Source organism: Rhinatrema bivittatum, chromosome 4, assembly GCF_901001135.1.
Source record: "Rhinatrema bivittatum chromosome 4, aRhiBiv1.1, whole genome shotgun sequence".
In the NCBI taxonomy this organism is placed as follows: Eukaryota; Metazoa; Chordata; class Amphibia; order Gymnophiona; family Rhinatrematidae; genus Rhinatrema; species Rhinatrema bivittatum.
Window position 1 is genome coordinate 249306748 of NC_042618.1, and position 21622 is coordinate 249328369.

Consider the following 21622-nt stretch of genomic DNA (forward strand, 5'->3'; position numbering starts at 1 on the left):
GACCACATCTCATGCTTTCCAGCCTTGAGACCCAACAGGACAATGACTGAAGACTGCCTCCTGCTGTTGCTAGGGCAGGTCCTCTGCAAAGTCCTGGACCCGTTTCCAGAGATTGCGGTTGTACTAGGTCAATTATAGCTGATAGGTGGCAATGTGGGCCACCAGCATGGCACCTTGGAAGACTTTCCTGCCCAGGGTGTCCAGCTCTCTGTGTTCTAGTCCTGGGGGGGGGGGGGGGGGGGGGGAGGGCAGAGGGAGCACCAGGACTTTTTCAGGGAGGACTCCACAACCACCGACTGGTGGGAGTGCCGCTTTTCAAACCCCACAGCCTGCTGCACCAAGTAGGTGGCATCAGCCTTTCTAATGATGAGGGAGCTAGGAATAGGGTGCTCCCACATCAAGAGGAGGAGGTCCTTGAAGAGGTCGTGGATAGGAACTGCCATGATCTCCTTAGGAGCGTCAAACCGGAGCACTTCCAGCATCTTGTGTTATGCATCCTCCTCCGAAAGCAGCTGAAAGGGAATGGCTTCAGCCATGGCCCTCAAACCCCGCAAAGGACAAATCCTTGGGGGTCGACTGGCACCGCTTCTCCGGTGGGGAGGGCTCCAAGAGGGGGTCGTTCAAATAAACTGAGGATGACTCCATCGAGTCATCACCCTAAGGGTCATAAGGCCCTTCCCTCCTCCTCACTGGTACCCACATGCTGTGGGAGAGGTCCATAAGGGGTATTGGTTCTGGGCTCCAATGGCTTCGGAGGCCTCGAGGACATTGTGGGAATCAAAGACTCCCCTAGCATCGAGGGGACTGAGGCCACAGGAGGCCGGAAGGGCCCAGGGAACCGTGGCCTAGGGAACACTGTACTGGCCACATCCTCTGAGGAGGAGGACCTGAGCACTGGGATCGCTCCAGTGGAGAGCATTAGTGGCCGCTAGGAAACAGAGGGTCCCTTGGGCACCAGCTGTATCAGAAGGGCGCCCAGAGGAAGTCTAGAAGCTCCAGCCGGGGTGCTAGCATCAATGACAGAGGCTCTGATACCAGCATGGGGGCCAATGGCACCAACAGCTCAACGCTTTGGAGAGCTTTAAGCATCACAGATGCTTTTTGGATGTGTCTCCCCAATTCGTGTTCGGGATCTTGGCTCGCGCATGTTATTGCACAAGGCTTGTCTTGTGGGAAAGAAGATCCTTCTCTCCGGCTGGTGTTCAAAGGACCATCCATCCTTCTGGGCGTGGAGGAACAGCTTTCATTTCATGATGACCATGGAAGGCTTGGCAGCCCGGTCCTCTCCGAGCCAGCGACGCCGGTTTTTAGTTAACTGGCAGCTTTACATTCAGTCCCTCCCGCACCGTGCGCGCAGCTATGTGCTCAATGATTAGGACCACATTTCCTTGTGTTATTTATGTACGCATTGTATTTTTTTGTCAGTTGTGACTTTTTGTATCACTCTAAATGCTAACTTGCTTGCTCCTCTGGGAGGGGGGGTGGGAATGGTTGTTGTTGGTTAATGTGGTCCGGAGGGGTGCAGGAACCACTCCCCTCTGGTAGTTGTATTTTCTTGTGGAAAACTTCAATAAAAACCGTTTCAACATAAGCATCACAGATTGCACCCTACAGTCCAACTCCTCCTGAAAGTGAGGAGTGGCCAGGACAGACTGAGGAGGACAAGGCGTTACCAGCTCTTCCTTGGGTCTCCGAGACGGCATGGTGCCCAGCACTGGTGTCTGTGGGAAATGCCCAGGACTTCCAGGGGGCATTGGAGGATGGGGCCTCCGAAGGCTGGTGACAATTCAGTGGCAGCCATGGTGACTGGCAATTGGTGGTGATGCTTGTGGAATCTCCCTCTGTGCTCGACCCGGTCTTTCCCCAGCGCTGAGGAAGCAGAAGATCCTGATGTCTAGGAGAGCGGTGAAATCACTGAGAATCTATCACCGTTCCCGTGATCCGTAGAGGTACTGGTGAGAGGAACAGCAAGGGGGAAGTGTGTCAAGAGGTTCTCCGCGACCTCACGGTGTCGATGGAGCAAACCCAGGAGTAGAAGGAGCGAATTTTGGGGCCCCCAAAAGTATCTCCATCTTATCGGTGTGCACCTGACAGCCTTTGGGGGTCATCTGGTCACACAGTCGGCACCCACAGACATCGTGCGAAGTCCCCAGGCAGAGGATGTAATCCTTATGTGGATCCGTGATGAACATGGTCCGCAAGCACTGGGAGCACAGACTAAAACCAGTCGATGCCATGAAAAAAACACCCGTGTGCAGTCTATGACCGGCAGTCACCGTGAGGTGAGAAGCTGAGAATAGACTGCAAAGTTGGAAAAAGGCAAAAAAACAAAACAAAACACAAAACCAAAAAAACCAGCCTACCACACCGAGGAGGCTCAGGCTGTGAAGGGGAACCTGACTAGGAAATCGGGAATAACCCGAAAATTATCGAGGAAAAACAAGAAAATTAAGAGCTCCACAAACTGTGAGGCAACTGCGGTTTGTGGAGACTGAAGGGGGACCTCGGGTAGACACACGGATAGCAACAGGCTGGACATGCTCAGTGTGCTGGTCAAAGCTTCTAGAAACTTTGACAAATGTTTTGTGCCAGGCTCCTTCTGATGATTTCACCCACATGCGATGACTATCATCCTGCTTGTCCTAGGAGAAAAACCAATTATAAAAATTATGCTCCTATATCTATCTTTAGAAAACAAACATTAGGGCCGATGCAATATTTGTGCATAGAAAATGGGTGCTCAATGTTTAGCGCCTGCTTTCCTAGCACGCACCCAGTCACCTCTCCTGGGCATGCAATGCAATATTTAAATGAGGGGGTCGATCTAAAAAGGAGGCGTTAGAGAAAATTGTACATCCCTAGCACCTCCTCAGCATCAGGCGTACAGGAGAGGTGGCTGTCAGTGCGGGTTGGAAAAAAGGACACTCAATATGAGCGTTTGTTTTCTCCCGCTACCGGCACAAGATACATGGCCTCGTCAGTGTATCTTGTGAATTTTATTGGGCACCCAGAATTATTTATTTTTTCTTGAGACTTTTTTTTTTCTTCTGCTTTCTGTGGTTCCTCCTACTTAGTACTAATAGGAGGAATCACGCAGGATTTTTTTCTTTTGTCAACAAGCCCTTGAGTGCAGCATATCTTTAAGCCAGCCCTGGGATGGCGTAAAATTTACCACGTTGCAATGGGAGTATTGGCTGCGCAGATCATGCGCATTAGCTAATAGCCTCATCTATATGGAATTTACATGTGATGAGTGCTATTAGCTACGTGGCATTTTGGACGCACTAATCCCCATATTGTATCAGGGGTTATGGACACGTGTCCAATTGCGTATTAAGCGTGCGCTAGCCGCAGCCTGCATTGGTCCCATTGAGCACCTGTTTTCTACAAACAAATATTGCATCAGCCCAATTTTTCTATCTCTCTCCTCAAGTAGTTTTTGCCCTAGAGCAGAGCAGTTCCCAGAGGGTAAGCTGTCCACTAGCCAGGGGAAGAGGAAAATTTGGCTTCTGGGTATTACTCCATTTTACATAGTATAAAGCATGGGATGTTCCTTAGCCAGTTTGTTGCTGGATAAAACCGTTTGGGCATCATCATTCTGATTATACAGGTCCTTATTTCCAACTGCTCGTAGGGAGGCTGGGATCTGTTATTTTCTTAAATCAAAATGGAAAAAAAAAAAAAGCAGCGTTGTCCAGCTGTATAAATGTATCCACAAGGTTTTGAAAAGAGAAAGGCTCAGCTTTCTTCCTCCATCCTACTCCCAGGACTTTAACAGTTTACAAGGAAGCCTGAAACTGCAAAGACGACTAAGGTCCTGTATGCAAATATTATTGGACTAGATGCCCTAAAATTATAGACAATAAAAACCAGGAGCTACAATAAAGATTTTTAATGGAGATGCTTTAAAGGAAGTGCAGTTTTTACACGTAATAGTGGAGTTTAGTTTAACCCAGTGTTTCTCACCCTTGACCAAACTGAGCCCTTCCTCCCCACTCCCAATAATTTCACAGGTTTGAGCCCTCTCCCCCATACTTTGTTTTGTAAAATGGATCAATTAGGTTATTTCGAGCATGCTAATAAAAGGAATGTAACAAATATAAGACAGAGAAAACCTCTTGGCCTCCTTCCCCCTTTGATGGTGAGGGAGCAGATGGCCTCCCTGCTTTCAGACTCTTTTCTCCTTTGGTGATGGAGCAGATGGTTTCCCTGCTTTCAGACTCTTTTCTGTAGTGCTGAGGCAGGTGGCACCCCTCTCTGGCACTCTCTCCTCCATAGCTAGGGGAGGGGGGGAGGGATGTGAAGGGCAGTTAGCTCTGTTCATTTCCAACTCCTCTTTAAGGATGGGTGAAAGCAGAAAGCCTGAGTAGGCTGGCCTTTCTCAATCTAGGAGTGGTGTGGGGGGGGGGGGGGGGGGAAGGGGAGACTTGGAAACACTGGGGCTGGAGTTCGATTTTGCTCCTCCCTGGTTTTGCTCTCATGCAGCAGGAGATGGAAGCAGATGCCCCAGTTCACCCCTGGCTTTCCTCTGCTTCAGCAGATGAGTGAAGAGGAATCAGATGGCCCTGCTCATCTCTGGCTGCCTGCTCTGTCAGTCAGGCAGGTGGGGAGGAGGCAAACCACCCCATTTCCCCGCCCCCCAGCTCTTATGCTTCACTGAACAAGCAGGAAAGAGGAAGAAAATGGTTGTGCTCATTCCAGACTCCTCTATGCTTCAGTGGTCAATTGGGCAGGGAAGATGGTTTCCTACAGTCCTATCATTCTCTTCCCCCCTCCCCACTGGCAATATGCCTGCATCTCCCCACGTTCAGCATTCACTGGCTTAACCCATAACAACTTGCTTAACCTGACTGTTGTGTGTATTTGCATGTGACCAAAAAAAAAGAGGGGATGATGAAAAGGAGACACAGACAATAGGAATCTGTCATAGCTTTGTAAGTAACTAAGGCTGATGAAAAAGTGAGTTTTAAGTTACTAGCAATGACTTTCCGCTGTGTCAGTTTTACTGACTCACGATAGCATTCATCAAAGTTATCATGGAGTTTACCAGGTTGAGGTCTCAGAGAATCCTGGGGTGGGAGGAACACGTTTCAAATTCTCACATGGATGAAAACTCAGTCTAGCAGGCGCTCTAATCATGCTTTAAGAGCAGCAGCCCCTCTGGCCTGGAATAATTTACCAGTGTTGATTAGAAATGAACCGAGTTAAACAAAATTACTATACTAAGGTCCATTTTTTCTTCCCAGTTTCCAGGGTGGGGGGGCGGCAGTTAAATTAGTTTAGCGTTGGCTTTTGATGCTAAGGAGAATTGGTATTATGATTTGGGAGTGATGTGATTTTGGGAGAGCGGGTGGCAGTGGCAGGTGGTAGCCTATATACGTAATTCACTATTGTTTGGTTAACTGGTTTTTATGCTGGATTGTATTATGTGCATTAAATTTGTTAACTGCTTCTATTGTGAATTTTTACTGGTTATGCACAATATACATTTTTTAAATAATTAAAAAGTGGAGCGTGGGTGTGTGACAAACATGGAGTTTGCCAAAGGTAAAGTTTAATATTAATATATATTTTCAGCTAACAATGGAGAAATTACTTACCTGATAATTTCGTTTTCCTTAGTGTAGACAGATGGATTCAGAACAAATGGGTATTGTGCTCTCCTGATACCAGATGGGAGACTGAGTCAGATTTCAAAGCAGACGTCACTCTACATATACACGTGCAGGAAGCTTAGCTCTTCAGCAGTCTCTTCGAAAAGCCATTGTGGATGTATGTTTGCTTAAATAACTTGATTAAAATCAAACTGGTTCAACTGATTTCCAAACTGGAGACCGCCAGTGCACTCAACCGATTAACGCCGACACCAAACTGTGGGTGTCTTGAATTAGGGGTAGGCCATGGCTTACCCGTATTAGTTTTGTCTCGAGGTTTGTTATCCGAGGTTCTCGTTTTCTGGGGCTGCCGTCAGCGGGATGCTGAGTCCACTAAGGAAAACGAAATTCAGGTAAGTAATTTCTCCATTTCCTAGCGTGTAGCCAGATGGACTCAGGACCAATGGGATGTACAAAAGCTACTCCCGCACAGGGTGGGAGGATGCCTGTGGCCCACTTAGTACTGCCCTTTTGAAGGCTGTGTCCTCCCTGGCCTGAACGTCCAGGCGGTAGAACCTGGAAAAGGTGTGTATGGAGGACCACGTCGCCACCCGACAGAAGCTTGGTTTCCACCCAGGAGACTGCTTGGGCCCTTGTAGAATGAGCCCTAACCTGTAGAGGTAAGGGCTTTCCTGCCTCTATGTAGGCTGCCTTGATTACTTCTTTGATCCAGCGGGCTATGGTCGCCTGCGATGCCACTTCCCCTTGTTTCTTCCCGCTGTGAAGAACGAACAGGTGATCCATTTTGCGCACAGGTTCAGATCTTTCCAGGTATCGGACCAGGAGTCTGCCGACATTCAGATGGCGAAGAAGGCATGAGTCTTCAGAGTCCTTATGCTCATCTGGCGATGGTAGCAAGATGGGTTGGTTCATGTGAAACTGGGAAACCACTTTCGGTAAGGAGGGGACAATGCGCAGTTGTATGGTTCCTGGCGTGAACCTAAGGAACGGTTTGACAGGATAGTGCCTGAAGTTCGGAGATGCCCGAGCTGAACATATTGCCACCAAGAATGCAGTCTTTAAAGTTAAGAGGCGTAGTGAGACTGCGTGTTGGTCTGAAGGAGGCCCCTGCTAGGAAGTCTAACACTAGATTGAGATTCCATAGAGGCACCGGCCACTTTAGGGGGTGGTAGGAGTTGTTCCTTTCAGAAAGCAGGATACATCTGGATGAGTTGATAGTCCGAGAGATCTTCGTGGAGGATCGGGCCCTAATGAAGAAGGTCCCTGTGTGGAGGTAGGAAGAAGGTTCCCTGCAAGTAGTCTTCGCATGTCTGCGTACCATGGTCGCCTTGGCCAGTCCAGGGAGACTAATAGAACTAGCCCCCTGTGATGCTCTATCTTGCGGATGACCCTGCCCAGTAGTGGCCATGGAGGGAAGGCATACAGAAGGTCTTCCTCTAGCCAGGTCTGGACGAGAGCGTCGATTCCGTGGGATTGTGGTTCTCGTCTGCGGCTGAAGAATCTGGGAACGTGGGCATTGAGACGGGTTGCCAGAAGATCCATGGTTGGGAGGCCCCAGCGATTTATTATCAGTTGGAAGGCTGTGGTTGACAGTGTATATTCTCCTGGGTCTAGGCTCTCTCTGCTGAGGTAATCTGCTGAGACGTTGGCTTTTCCCGCGATGTAGGAGGCCAAGATCCCTTGTATGTTTATCTCCACCCATGCCATGAGGGGGTTTATTTCCAGAGACATCTACTGGCTCTTGGGTCCTCCCTGGCAGTTGATGTAATCAATTATCCCGATTGATTCACCAAGGAGTCTGTGGCTGAATCACAGGCATGCTAGTTTGACTGCTTGTGCTTCCAGACTGTTTTATGTTCCATTCTGCCTCTTTTGTTCCATTGTCTCTGGGCCATCAGTTCCTGATAGTGGGCTTCCCACCCTCACATCTGTGGTGAGCAATATCCAGTTCGTGGGGATAGGCTTACTCCTCTGCTTAGGTGGTCTTCCTGTAGCCACCATTGGAGCTGGTTCCGAACCTCTGCTGGTAGTTGGGAGATGAATTGAGTAGTCCTGGGACAGTGGGTTCCATCGTGACAGTTGTTGCAGTTGGACACTGCTGGAGAGATAGTGGACCCTTGGGCCGACCTACTTAGGGAGGCAGGGTAGGCCGGGAGGCGGAGCCACAAGCCGGAGGAGTTCACCCAGGAACCAGGGACCCCCCGGGAGGAGCCCGTAGGGTCCTGGGTCCACTGGACTTGGAAGTGAGACAAAGTCCAGAGGCTGAGATAGGCGTAGGCCAGGACCAGAGTGAGGAGAAAGGAAAGGAAGTCCAAGGAAGGCAGGGGACCGGCTGCACAGGGCCGAGGGCCGGCTGAAGGCAGGGCAGCGGAGTCTGTAGCAGGCTGTAGGCTGAAGCGGAGTCGGAAGCAGGCCGGAGTCAGAGGCTGGCTGCAGGCTGAAGCGGAAGTCAGAAGCAAACCGGAGTCGGAGGCAGGCAGCAGGCTGAAGCGGAGTCAGAGGCAAACCGGAGTCAGAAGCAGACAACGTGAAGATCACCAGGAACGCAACTAAGAACAACTATGGAGTTGTGAACCTTGTTGCAAGGCAATGAGAGAGAGTTTGAGCGCCGGTTATATCGGGACTTGGGCGTGACGTCAGCAGCGCGGGCAGGGCCAGGCTTCTGGGAGCTGGGCGCTCAAGAGGGACATCCTCGGGCGCGCGCGAGGCTGACGAGAAGCAGGCACGTAATGGCGGCCGCCACGTGGAGAGAGAGAAGCCCCCGGGGCCCGCAGTGGGCGGAATGCGGTGATCCCTGAAGCAGAGGTAGGCGGGCTTGGGCCCTAACAGAAGGGAAGCGGTTGGGACCGCAACAGTAGGGTACGCTGGAGCAGTCACATATGGGTCCTTGCCCACGGAACGACCTCCAGGGTTAATGCCATGAGGCAGAGGACTTGAAGGTAGTCCCATACCTTGGCATGTGCATTGGTCATCAATCGTCGCAGTTGTGCCATCAGTTTCCTTTCTCCTCAGGGGGTGGGGGGAGGGAGGAAGACTTTGTTCTGTTTGATATCAAACCGGACCCCCAGATACTCTAGCGACTCAGAGGGCTGTAGACTGCTCTTGCTTGTGTTCATGACCCACCCGCGCTCCTGCAGTAGGCTCTTGACTCTGCAGGTCACCTGCCGGCTCTCCTCCGGAGATTTTGCCCTGATCAGCCAGTTGTCCAGGTAAGGTTGTACGAGGATTCCTTCCTTCCTTACTCAGTGCTGCCGCCACGACCACCATGATTTTGGTGAAGGTCCTGGGGGCGGTTGCTAGGCCAAAGGGAAGCACACTGAACTGGTAATGGTGACCCAGTATCGCAAAGCGCAGGAAGCGCTGATGATAATAGGCTTCGGGGAGGTCCAGGGAGGTTAGGGACTCTCCTGGTTGTATTGCCATTATAACAGAGTGCAATTTCCATGCAGAACTGAAACACCTGCAGATAACTACTGACATTCTTGAGATTCAGGATGGGCTGGAATGACCCTTTCCTTCTTGGGAACGATAAAATGGATGGAATAGTGCCCAGTATGTTGCTGGGGCATGGGCACCTGAGTTATTGCCTTCAGACTGAGTAGGTCTTGTTAGTGTGGTTTATACTTCCAGTCTCTGAGTAGGAGTGGCAGGGTGATCTCATAAATTTGTCTTGAGGGATGCTGCGGAATTCCAGAGAGTACCCTTCTTGAATGATGTTTAGGACCCATTTGTCTGACGTTATCTCGACCCATCTTTGGTAGAAGAGGGCTAGTCGACCCCCTGTTTTCTTCCTGTGGAATGGTTGGCCTCTTCTCATTGTGGGGCATGGCTGGAGCCTGTCCCTGGTCCTACTCCCCTCTTGGTTTGTCTGCTCCGAAAGGACTGGGACCTTCCGGAGGGGGCAAGATGCCTGGAACTGCGCGTTCCTGTAGGGTCTAAAGCGCTGCGATCCTCTGCCCTTGGCGTTTCTGGGGGATGGACGCAGAGATCTTTTATTCCTATCTTCAGGCAGTCAAGGCACTGGAGATTCACCCCATTTGTTGGCTAACCTTATTTATTTTTTATTTAAAGGTTTTTATACGCCGATAGCCGTTTGCACATCGTATCTGTTTACAGCTAACGTATAACATGATAGAGAAAATACATGGAACGATTTGGTTACATGGCGTGGTAAAAAGACATGGTATGCAGAGAGTATAAGGTGTTGAGGGAAAAATATAAACATACACAGAACTATGTACACATTACACGGTATGGTCTGAGAGGGTGTCAGAAGGTTATATAGTGGAACTGATGATAACTTATGTATATATTATATAATTGAAACTGTAATCAGAGTCTTATTCGCTTCTGAATAAGTGAGATCCTTTAAAACAGTGGTTCTCAACCGGTGTGTCGTGACACATTAGTGTGTCGCCAAGCACCAGCAGGTGTGTCGCGGCTCCCGGTGTTCCACTGCCCCGCTTCTGCTTCCCTTCTCCCCAGGGGCGGGGCTGAAGAATGGAGAGACACTGCGTGCCACTGCCGGCGGCTGAAGAGCGGAGAGACCTGCGCCCCGACGCCAGCGAGGCCGAAAAATGAAGAGACCTGCGCGCCGCCGGCAGGGCTGAAGAATGAAGAGAGGAGAGACCTGCGCACCGACGCCAGCAGGGCTGAAGAATGAAGAGAGGAGAGACCTGCGCGCTGATGCCAGCGGGGCCGAAGAACGAAGAGACGCTGCGCGCCGCCGGCGGCAGCTGAAGAGCGGAGAGACCTACGCGCCGACGCCAGCAGGGCCGAAGAACGAAGAGACGCTGCGCGCCGACGCCAACGGGGCCGAAGAACGAAGAGACTTGCGTGCCGCTGGCAGCTGAAGAGCAGAGAGACCCTGCGCACCGCGGGCGGCTGAAGAGCAGAGAGACCCTGCGCACAGCGGGAGGCGGCTGGAGAGACGTTGTGCACTGCGGGAGGTCAGGCCAGAGGCGGCTGAGAAGTGGAGGCCAGGCTTATTGGGCCAAACAATGAGAAGAGGCTCCATGTGAGCTTGTGTGCCTGTGGTAGAATGGGTGCATGAGAGAGCTTGTGTGGGAGTGTGGTAGAATGGGTGCCTGGGTGCATGAGTGAGAGCTTGTGTGGGAGTGTGGTAGAATGGGTGCCTGGGTGCATGAGTGAGAGCTTGTGTGCCTGTGGTAGAATGGGTGCCTGGGTGCGTGAGTGAGAGCTTGTGTGCCTGTGGTAGAATGGGTGCCTGGGTGGCAACTTTGTGTGTGTTGGAATGCATGCCTGGTTGCATGAGTGAGAGCTTGTTGTGCCTGTGGTAGAATGGGTGCCTGGGTGGTGAGTGGCAGTGTGTGGTAGAATGGGTGCCTGGGTGCATGAGTGAGAGCTTGTGTGTGTGTGTGGTACAATGGTGCATGAGTGGCAGTGTGTGTGATTGTAAGTGACAGAGTATGTGTGAGATTGTATATAAGTGACAGAGCATGTGTGTAATTGAGAGAGACTGGTCAGGGAGGTGACCGGTGTGTGTGTGTGTGTGTGTGTGTGTGTGTGTGTGTGTGTGAGGAAGAGATACTAGTTAGGGAAGTTACTAGTCTATGTGAGACAGAGACTAGTTATGACTGGTTGTGGGCCTTAAGGAAGAGGACTGTGAGGACATAGCTTCAGCAGCCACTGCTGCTTCTGGTGAGTGCTATTGGTCTGCAAGGGAAAGGAGTAGGAGAGTTGCTGGAGAGGGTAAGTAAAGGCAGCTTTTTAAGTTTATTTTTCTTGATTGACTGCCATTTTAATTATTGGGTATTATGTGATGTGTCTGCTTTTTTGAAATATTTTGATATTTAGACAATTTTTATTAATTTTTATGAGTTTTTAGATGTTGGATGTTATTCTGTTCATCAGCTGTTTTGTAACATTTATTAGTATAGTTTTACAATTATTTCTAAGTGGGTATCTATAGCAGCTTGGCTTGCTCTGTTTTCCCAATAGGAGGTGTATTAGTGTTTAGGGCCTGGTTAAATATTTGTAGCAGTAAATTAATGTCTTTTCATAAGGAGGGGTATTGTGCCTGTCAGTAAAGAGAGTTTGTTTTGCTTTTACTGAGATGTCATCAGATCCAGAATATCTTTTTTTGTATGGTGAGCGGTACGGGTAATGCCCTAGTTCTGCTCTGCACCATTTTTGGGGGTTGACGTGGTTTCTGAGGATGCAGAATGTATATTTACATTTTGTCCCGTGACTGTCACATATTCAGTGTGTCACACACTTGAGAACCATCTGTCAGGTGTGTCCCGGCCGAAAAAAGGTTGAGAACCACTGCTTTAAAAGGCATTCACGCGAGATTCGCTTTAGATGTCGCGTCCACAGACCAATTTCGTAGCCATAGTGGTCTTCTGGCTGCCACTACAGAGGCAATGCCCCTGGGTGAGGTGCGCACGAGGTCTGAGTTTGCGTCAGTGAGGAAGGACACTGCTGGCTCCATCGTCTCTCCAGTATGGGTTCCGGAGGTATCAGCCTCTCTCAAGAGGAGCAAACAGGAATGTGCCACTAGTGCGCAGCAGAAGGCAATCTGCGTCATCATTGCTGTTGCGTCAAAGGCCTGCTTAAGGATGGATTCTACTCGTCTGTCCTGCGTGTCCTTCAGTGCCGCTCCTCCCTCAACAGGAATCGTTGTTCTCTTTGAGACTGCACAGACCATAGCATCCACTTCCGGGGAACGCAGGCGTTCCTTGGCCACAGGTTCCAGAGGGTATAGGGCTTCCAATGCCCGCCCCCCTTTGAAGCTGGCCTCCGGGGCATTCTATTCCAGGTCAATCAGTTCCTGAAAGGCTTCCATCATTGGAAAGTAGCATGAGGCCTTACGAAGGGACACCAAGATGGGGTTCTTCTTTGGTTCCACCATAGGGCCTGTGCCCGGAATACCCAGCATCTTTAGGGTCTGGGACAGAAGGGCAGGTAATTTGTTCTTGTGGAAAAAGCAAAGCATGGTTCGGTATGGTTCCATCCATGGAGGGATTTTTCTCCTTCCTCCAGGGGATCACTCATCATCTGAGGTGTCTGGATCTCGGTTAGGGAGGTTATTGTTTGGGTGAGGCATCTGAGCCAGACCGGGAGGATTTAGAGCTCCCAGTATGGGTTGAACCTGGTGCGCAGCTGAGGCTGGTTGTGCCTGAACGAAGGTTTACAGCTGTTTGATAAATTCCACCCAGGAGAAGGTCCCTGGGTCCATGTTGATCCCAGGGAGAGGTGGCGTAGGACCTCCAGAGGTGCTCCCCTGTGGGGCGGTCATGCCAGAGATACATAGGTCTGGGGAGCAATCGCCAGTGGCTCCGGACCCCTCTCCAGGTAGCAGGGGCCCAGGTTTTGGCTCCCCTTGGGCTTCTTGGCAGTGCTGGCATAGGCAGGACTCCAATTCAGACTGCGCGGCTCTTATATGGCAGGCTGTGCAAAAGGAATGTCCCTTGGCCTTCTTGGGCGGCAATGCCATTGTTTTCCACGAGTTTGTGCGCGTGGCTGAACTCAAAAACGTGAATGTGCGTGTAGTTATGCGCATGGGTACATTCAGTTGTGCGTTCCGGATGTGCTCGGCTGTACGCATGAGGTGCGCCTGGCTGTGCACACAGCTATGCGCGCGTCTATTTTGGGCGCACACAAGTTAGGCGCATCGACCATACCGCTGGTCGAGGAGGGAATATGGCGCAGACGACCCCGCTCTCAAGATGGCACCACCGGAGGGTCTCCACGTGTGTGGACCCTTGCACCAGATCGGGGACAAGGCCAAGCAGGGCTGCTCAACCCGATTGGTGCCCCTTCATACCTCGCCTGAAGAAAACCTTCGGTACGGCAATCTGAGCTCTGGAGACCGGAGACCTGAATTTAAAGATTTCTACTTTACCTGGTCTCGGCGCTTGCCGGCTGCGTGCTGGGTGGTCTCCAGCTGCGGGGGGAAGAGGGAAATACCTTCACTGCCGCGCTCTATTCAGCCCCCACTGCCTTTCAGCCACCCTGGGGGCTAAGTCTATGCCAGAAACCGGCTACCGGCCCAAGGGTCACCTCCGAGGGATGTCGGAAATCACCTCAGGAAATCGACTGGGGGAGGGACCCTTAGGTTTCACCTCAGGAGAAGCGGGGCTCGATCTTCTTAAAGGTACATTTTCTCTCTTCTTTGTTCCAACTGTTACACTATTCTAGTGTGTGGGAGAGTGTCCACATCTGCTGTGGAGAAGGAGAAATACTGAAGAGCTAAGCTTCCTGCACGGGTATATGTAGGGTGACGTCAGCTTTGAAATCTGACTCCCGTCTCCCATCTGCTATCAGGAGAGCACAATACCCATTGGTCCTGAGTCCATCTAGCTACACGCTAGGAAATAGGGAATTCAATTTGAAAATAAAATTATAGATCTTACCCAAAGCAACTCTGGAAATCTTTTTCGTAACGTTTGCTGTCTGTGAAACGTGAGCTGGAAGATTTTGCTCTGCAAATGCAGCAGCCCTCTAAACTTCGGTACATCTTCGGCTTGTGAAAACCAAACATGCTTCCCTCTCAGTGGCAGCCTGCATGGGGCAAAAAAGGAAGGCGTCAGTGCCAGCTCTTGTCTGCCATATCACGTCTTAAGACAGCAAGACTGTCAAGGAAAAAAAAAACCCATAATGGGTAATCACTCACTTAGAGGCAGCTCTAATCACAGTTTCAGCGAGGATCTACCTGCTAACAAGACTTACCTGTGCCTTGTAAATAGCAATAAAAAGGGTATTAATCAGGATTATGTATTTCAATAATGTGCATCTATCTGTAAGCAGAGTTTGTATCATTAATTACTATTACCCATGGGGTCCTGGGAAAACTGAAGAAAAAAATATACTTGGTTTTGCATATTTGTTTCAGAGATGTAATGACACCCAGACTGGTAGCAACTTACAGATTTATTTAGGTCCAAAGCTTCAGAGGAGAAGATGCATCTCAAAAGCTTATGCTTAATTAAATCTGTTAGTCTATAAATTGCCACCAGCCTCGGTGTCATTTTTTGCTGGTACAGACTAATACCATTACCCCTCTGGAAGTTCAAAAGTAGTTTATTTAAAACCACGGAAGGGCAAGTCAAAAGACATTCTGATCGCTAACCCAAAATGTCAATGGACCTCCATGAGAATGATGAATTAAGTAGCACTTTTAGCGTCCGATGGCGGTATGACCACAGCTATAACCTGCAGTGGCTGTGCTGGTGACAGGCAGAGTCTTCTGTATCTAAAGGGCAGAAACATCTCAGCCTATGACCCAAATGCTTCCCTTACCACCCTCACTATTGCCACACACACTGCATCTCTCGCCACTGTAACCCTCTCAGGTGGCAGCATCTGCCAAGAAAAATTCCAAGAGTAATTTTTCTATATAGAAGCAAAGTAGAGACTAATAATTATGCTGAAAGTCTAAATGCCTGTTGTCCACAGATAATCAAAACCACCACCAAATAAAAAAAAACAAAAAAAAAAACTGGCACCAGCTTGGTGGCTAGAGCCAGTGCTCTGCACTGCCACGCAGAAGGTTCCCAGTTTAATCCCCGAATTGGGTCTTCCACTCCACAAGTTAGCTGAAGGATGCTTTGAAGGTAGTGTTCACAGCCCCTGAGGAGAAGGGGACTCACAAGCCTTGCTTTAGGGTGACACCTAGTGGCCAGATCAGGGCTCTTGACTGCAGGATTCCAGAAGCATCCCTGGTGAATAGCTTCTGGGAAAGTTAATTTATAATGCAAATATGGGTAACGGCAAATTGAGTTAATTTTGTGGGATGATTTTCAGACAGATATTGTCTTACTGCTATCTCTGTAATAATCTAATCAGCTACCAAACCTACTGAGATGCATCAAGACATGGTAGTGCTCTAATGCGCATTAAACAGCATATAAATCGAATGATATACACTATGTCACACGGGAGAGCACTATCAAATGATATACACGATATTTTGCAACTTCCCCACCCTTCTACCCTCCTATTACAATGACCTTCTTTGCATATAGAAACATAGAAACATAGAAATGACGGCAGAAGAAGACCAAACGGCCCATCCAGTCTGCCCAGCAAGCTTCACACATTTTTTCTCTCATACTTATCTGTTTCTTTTAGCTCTTGGTTCTATTTCCCTTCCTCCCCCACCATTAATGTAGAGAGCAGTGATGGAGCTGCATCCAAGTGAAATATCTAGCTTGATTAGTTAGGGGGTAGTAGGGGTAGTAACCGCCGCAATAAGCAAGCTACACCCATGCTTATTTGTTTTAACCCAGACTATGTTATACAGCCCTTATTGGTTGTTTTTCTTCTCCCCTGCCGTTGAAGCAGAGAGCTATGCTGGATATGCATCTAAAGTGAAGTATCAGGCACATTTGGTTTGGGGTAGTAACCGCCGTAACAAGCCAGCTACTCCCCGCTTTGTGAGTGTGAATCCTTTTTTCTTCTCCCCTGCCGTTGAAGCTATGCTGGGTATGCGTGAAGTATCAGTTTTTCTTCTCCCCTGCCGTTGGAGCAGAGAGCTATGCTGGATGTGCATCGAAAGTGAAGTATCAGGCACATTTGGTTTGGGGTAGTAACCGCCGTAACAAGCCAGCTACTCCCGGCTTTGTGAGTGCAAATCCTTTTTTCCACATTTCCTCTTGCTGTTGAAGCTTAGAGTGATGTTGGAGTCACAGTAACCATGTGTATGTTTATTGAATAAGGGTATTGTGGCCAGGAAGTAGCCATCATTCTGGCGAGTCACCCACTCTTCATTGGCGGCCTCTTGACTTTATGGATCCACAGTGTTTATCCCACGCCCCTTTGAAGTCCTTCACAGTTCTGGTCTTCACCACTTCCTCCGGAAGGGCATTCCAGGCATCCACCACCCTCTCCGTGAAGAAATACTTCCTGACATTGGTTCTGAATCTTCCTCCCTGGAGCTTCAAATCGTGACCCCTGGTTCTGCTGATTTTTTTCTTATGGTAAAGGTTTGTCGTTGCCTTTGGATCATTAAAACCTTTCAAGTATCTGAAAGTCTGTATCATATCTCCTCTGCTCCTCCTTTCCTCCAGGGTGTACATATTTAGATTCTTCAATCTCTCCTCGTACGTCATCCGATGAAGATCCTCCACCTTCCTGGTCGCCCTTCTCTGTACCGCTTCCATCTTGTCTTTGTCTTTTTGTAGATACGATCTCCAGAACTGAACACAGTACTCCAGGTAAGGCCTCACCAAGGACCTGTACAAGGGAATAATCACTTCCCTTTTCTTACTTGATATTCCTCTCTCTATGCAGCCCAGCATTCTTCTGGCTTTTGCTATCGCCTTGTCGCATTGTTTTGCAGACTTCATATCATTAGACACTATCACCCCAAGGTCCCTCTCCTGCTCCGTGCACATCAGCCTTTCCCCCCCCATCGAATACAGTTCATTCGGATTTCCACTCCCCATATGCATGACTTTGCACTTCTTGGCATGAATCTCAGCTGCCATATCTTCGACCACTCTTCCAGTTTCCTTAGATCCCGTCTCATTCTCTCCACTCCTTCCGGCGTGTCCACTCTGTTGCAGATCTTTGTGTCATCCGCAAAAAGACAAACCTTACCTTCTATCCCGTCCGCAATGTCGCTCACAAAGATATTGAACAGGACCGGTCCCAACACCGATCCTTGCGGTACACCACTTAAAACCGCTCTCTCTTCAGAGAAGGTTCCATTTACCATCACACATTGTCTTCTGTCCGTCAACCAATTTGCAATCCAGGTCACCACCTCGGCACTCACTCCCCAAGCTTCTCGTTTTATTGACCAGTCTCCTGTGCGGAACCGTATCAAAAGCTTTGCTGAAATCCAAGTATATGATATCGAGTGCTCTTCCTCGATCCAATTCCTTGGTTACCCAGTCAAAAATGTCAATCAGATTTGTTTGACAGGATCTTCCCCTGGTGAATCCATGTTGCCTCTGGTCCATCAATTCTCCAGACTGTAGATAGTTCACTATTCTCTCTTTCAGCAGTGACTCCATTACTTTTCCCACCACCGAAGTGAGGCTAACCGGTCTGTAGTTGCCAGCCTCCTCCCTGTTCCCACTCTTGTGAAGCGGGACCACCACCGCTCTTCTCCAATCACTCGGCACCACTCCCGTTTCAAGGGATCTATTGAACAGGTCACACAGCGGACCCGCCAGAACATCTCTGAGCTCCCTCAATATCCTTGGATGAATCCCATCAGGCCCCATGGCTTTGTCCACTTTCAGGTTCTTTAGCTCTTCCCACACATTTTCTACTGTAAAAGGATTTTCATCTATTCCATTTCCTTCCAGTTTCTTGTTGTGTAGAGATGGTCCTTCTCCAGGGTCTTCTTTAGTGAACACAGAGCTGAAGTATTCGTTTAATATTTCTGCCATTTCTTCGTCTCTCTCCACACATTGATCATTATCACCTTTCAATTTCACTATACCACTTTGGACCTTTCTCTTTTCGCTGATGTATCTGAAAAATGTTTTGTCACCATTTTTTATCTCCTTGGCAATCCTCTCTTCCGCTTGACTTTTTGCCAACTTGATTAATTTGTCTCCCTCAGTTGAATCAAATATTCTTCTTTGTGCTCCTCCCTTTGGGATCCTTTATATTTCTTGAATGCTGTTCTTTTAGCTTTAATTTTGTCAGCCACCTCCTTTGAGAACCAGATAGGTTTCAATTTTCTTTTGCTTTTCTTTACATTTCTAACATATAGAGTAGTTGCCTTGGTGATTGCTCGTTTTAGATTGGTCCACTGCTGCTCCACATCTCTCTCGTTCTCCCATCCTTTTAGTTCTTCCTCCAGGTACTTACCCATTTCCTCAAAGTCCGTGTTTTTGAACTGTAAAACTCGGGTCTTTGTGGTTCTTTTCCCTATTCTTTTAGTGATATTAAACCATACCGTTTGATGATCACTGGTGCTGAGGTGGGTGCAAATACATGCAGAGAAGGTGGTCATGAACAGGCAATCTGATGCAAATATTTTATTGTGGCCGACCAAGAAGGTTGTCAGCTACGATAAAACACCACCTATTTCAAATGCAGTAAATGTAAGGTGGGAAGCCCAGGACCCTAACACAAGTCTCAAGGCTCCCGTCTCACATTTAAAAAGAGCCAGTGAAAAAAAAAAAAAAAAAGTTGCACACCAAAATGGCAAGCAAGGTCAGTGTTGGCCCCCCCCCCCTCCCGATTCAACCTAGGGTCACCACTTGAGGCAGCCATGACTACCCCAAAGTGTAAAAAAAAATAAAAAAATTATATATATATATATATAAGCCCCCGACACCCCCCACCCCAAATCCAACAAATGAAAAGGGGTCCAGGGCCCCCCCCCCCAAAAGCACTGGGGGGTTCAGTGCTCCTCACTCCCTGGGCCCCCTCCCCTCTCCCCAAAGATCCAAAATGTAAAAGAGGGGTCCAGGCCCAGGCCCCCCACGCCATGACCTCATTCCATACTCCCTGAACCTTTAAAAGTAATAGAGGGTCCCTGGTCGTGGCCGAGGTATGATTTCCCAGACCGATGGCTGGGACAAGATCAGGTCGGCACCATTTTTTAAATGTTTATGAACAGAATTTTTAAAAATACCAGGTACCAGGTCACCTACAGCCATGAAAGCCCAAAAGAACCACCACCAGTGCTTCCATCTCTGGCTTAGGGAAGATACCACTGCCATTACCAGCCCAAAGGGAAGATGCCATCCCAAACCGAGTGGAAAAACAAACAGGCCGATACTGTAAAGTGCGCTCAGCTGAGCACACTATTTTACCCACAGCTGGACGCACATCCACTACCCCTTATACAGTAAGGGGTTTAGCGCGTTCAACCCCACCTGAAACTAATAGCGCTAATCACATGCAAATGCATATGGCTGTCCCACACATTTTATGCTCAAAAACTAGCCCCTGCCCAAGGGCAGACAATTTTTAAGCAGCCCAAAAAAGTGTACAGAAAAGCATAAAACACTGCTTTTCTGTACAACCTCAGACTTAATATCGTAGTGATATTAAAATCGGAGGAACCAAAAGATTAAAAAAAAAAAAAAAGTGGTACACGTCTTTCATTCCAAAAAGCATAAAGATATAAGACATAAAATGCATTACAACGAAAGAGAAAAGTAGACCTAGTAATATGGTCAAAAGCAGACATGATAACAGATAGCCAAAGAACGGATAGCTAAATTCTTTCAAGAGACACTGGCATTGCAATGCAGGAAAGTTTTACAAGGCTTTGCAATTACTATGGGCTTTTATTTTTAAATTTTAAAACCTAGCATACCATCAAGAGCATTTAGTTACTACACAGCAGGAGAACGTGTGTTCCACGCACTGCTGGTCAGCATGCAGGCAGCCATACAACAGGAAAACTCCCCAGTCCTGCAGAAGAATGAAAGAAACGAGGGATCTCACTACAGCCTTCTTTCTGATCCCATGTGCTGTGTTGAAGTTAAGTGGCCATTACTGGCAATACCTCCTTACTACTGTACAGGGCAGGTATGGAAACAGTGGCCAAGTTGTGCCCAGTAACAATGTGCTCGGATGGCTATGAACCCTTTTGAGACTGCTTCAACACAGGGAAACACACCATAAAGTTTGAACATGGCTGCACTTCTTCAAATCTGGCCCCCACAAAGTCCACCACCTTTCTAGCCAGAATGATCCCGCAGACTCCTGACTTGTCAGAGTGCGCTGTACTTCAACCGATGTCCCCACCCTTACTCCTTATTCTCCCCTCCACCTACTGTGCTGCACCAGCGTATCAGCCAAGAAACAAAGAGACCAAACCTCAAGTTTGTCACCCAGAGGGAGACGGCACGGTCGGTTTGCGGTGGGTCCCTTCTCCCTGAATGAACCATTGGCAAGTCAAAGAATGTCTCCACAGTAAAAAAAAAAAAGAGGGATCCCTTTCTAGTGCGTCCCCCATCTCCACAATTGCTGTCAACACTGAGGCGCAACAATTCCCATTCATGACACCAAGACCCAAATCAAGGGTTTTTCAGTCTCCGGTCATTAAAACTAAAATCTCCTCTTTAGCTAATCTGTCAGTTTATTCTTACACTGGAATGGTCCGTCAGCCGCAGCGGGCCTGAAGAAGGGGGAACGCACGCCATCTGCTTCCTAACTAATGAAAGAGAGAGAGGCTCTAAATGGTATTAACATGCGTTAATTAGATTAGACGTCACCCGCTAACAGTGTGACAATGTATACAGCCAGAGCATGGGGAAAAGAGATTGTTTCTTCTGACCTTTGGTATCTGGATCACGAACAAAGTCCAATAAAGAGAGAACAGAGTCAGAAACCCATCCGACACAAGCTCAGGGCTGCATTAGCACCTGAACAGTAGAGGCTGGTATAGCTCCCTGCAGTTTCTCTACAGAAACTTTTAGGCTGCAGCAGTGGACCCTGCAGTTGCATTTTGCATAATTATTTTAAAAATTTCAGAAGTATGGTGCAGTAGTCTGATACAGGTTGGAACTGACCAAGAGCCAGTATAAAAGGCTTCATATTTCCCTTGCAGTAAGTTTTCCACATTAGTAATCAGCTGAGAATGAATGTCCTCTCCCTGGGTACAAAGATGGCTAACATGACAATGTCTGAATTACACCAAGGTAGTAGTAGGTACTGTTAAACACTTACAGGTCAATCCAGTACCGAGTGGTAGGAAGAGCTGCGTTAGTGCCCGGCGCACCCGCGGTTGCCGCACGCACAGTGCAGCTCACCTACTGCTCGATCCTGTATGTAAATAGCTTGCAAAATGCAAGCTGCGTCTAAGAACGTCCGTGAAGTGTTAGGCCCGCACAACCCATTTTACTGTATACGCTATACAGCGCCTATACAGTAACCTGGGTGCACGGGCCTAACGCTTCACGGACACGCTGGTACCTGTCATTTCAAATGTCATTTGAAATGACAGATACCAGGAAGTGGACGGTTCTCCGACGCTCGGGATTATCAGCCCTCTCTCCCCTCCTCCCAAAGCAAGGCGCGAAAAGCAGCCTTGCTCCGGAAGGAGGGAAGAGAGGACTGGCAGT

General features: G+C 48.7%; 1 protein-coding gene across 3 annotated transcripts in view; it reads right to left on the reverse strand.

Annotated features, from left to right (window-relative positions):
• Window positions 1-21622, reverse strand: part of SINHCAF (SIN3-HDAC complex associated factor) — a 91234-nt gene that overhangs the window by 46922 nt on the left and 22690 nt on the right. For all 3 annotated transcript variants that reach the window (XM_029600007.1, XM_029600009.1, XM_029600008.1), the window contains exon 2: window positions 13994-14141. In XM_029600007.1, the coding sequence (XP_029455867.1) occupies window positions 13994-14121 (128 nt within the window). In that variant the 5' untranslated portion in view covers window positions 14122-14141. The remainder of the gene's footprint in view (window positions 1-13993; window positions 14142-21622) is intronic.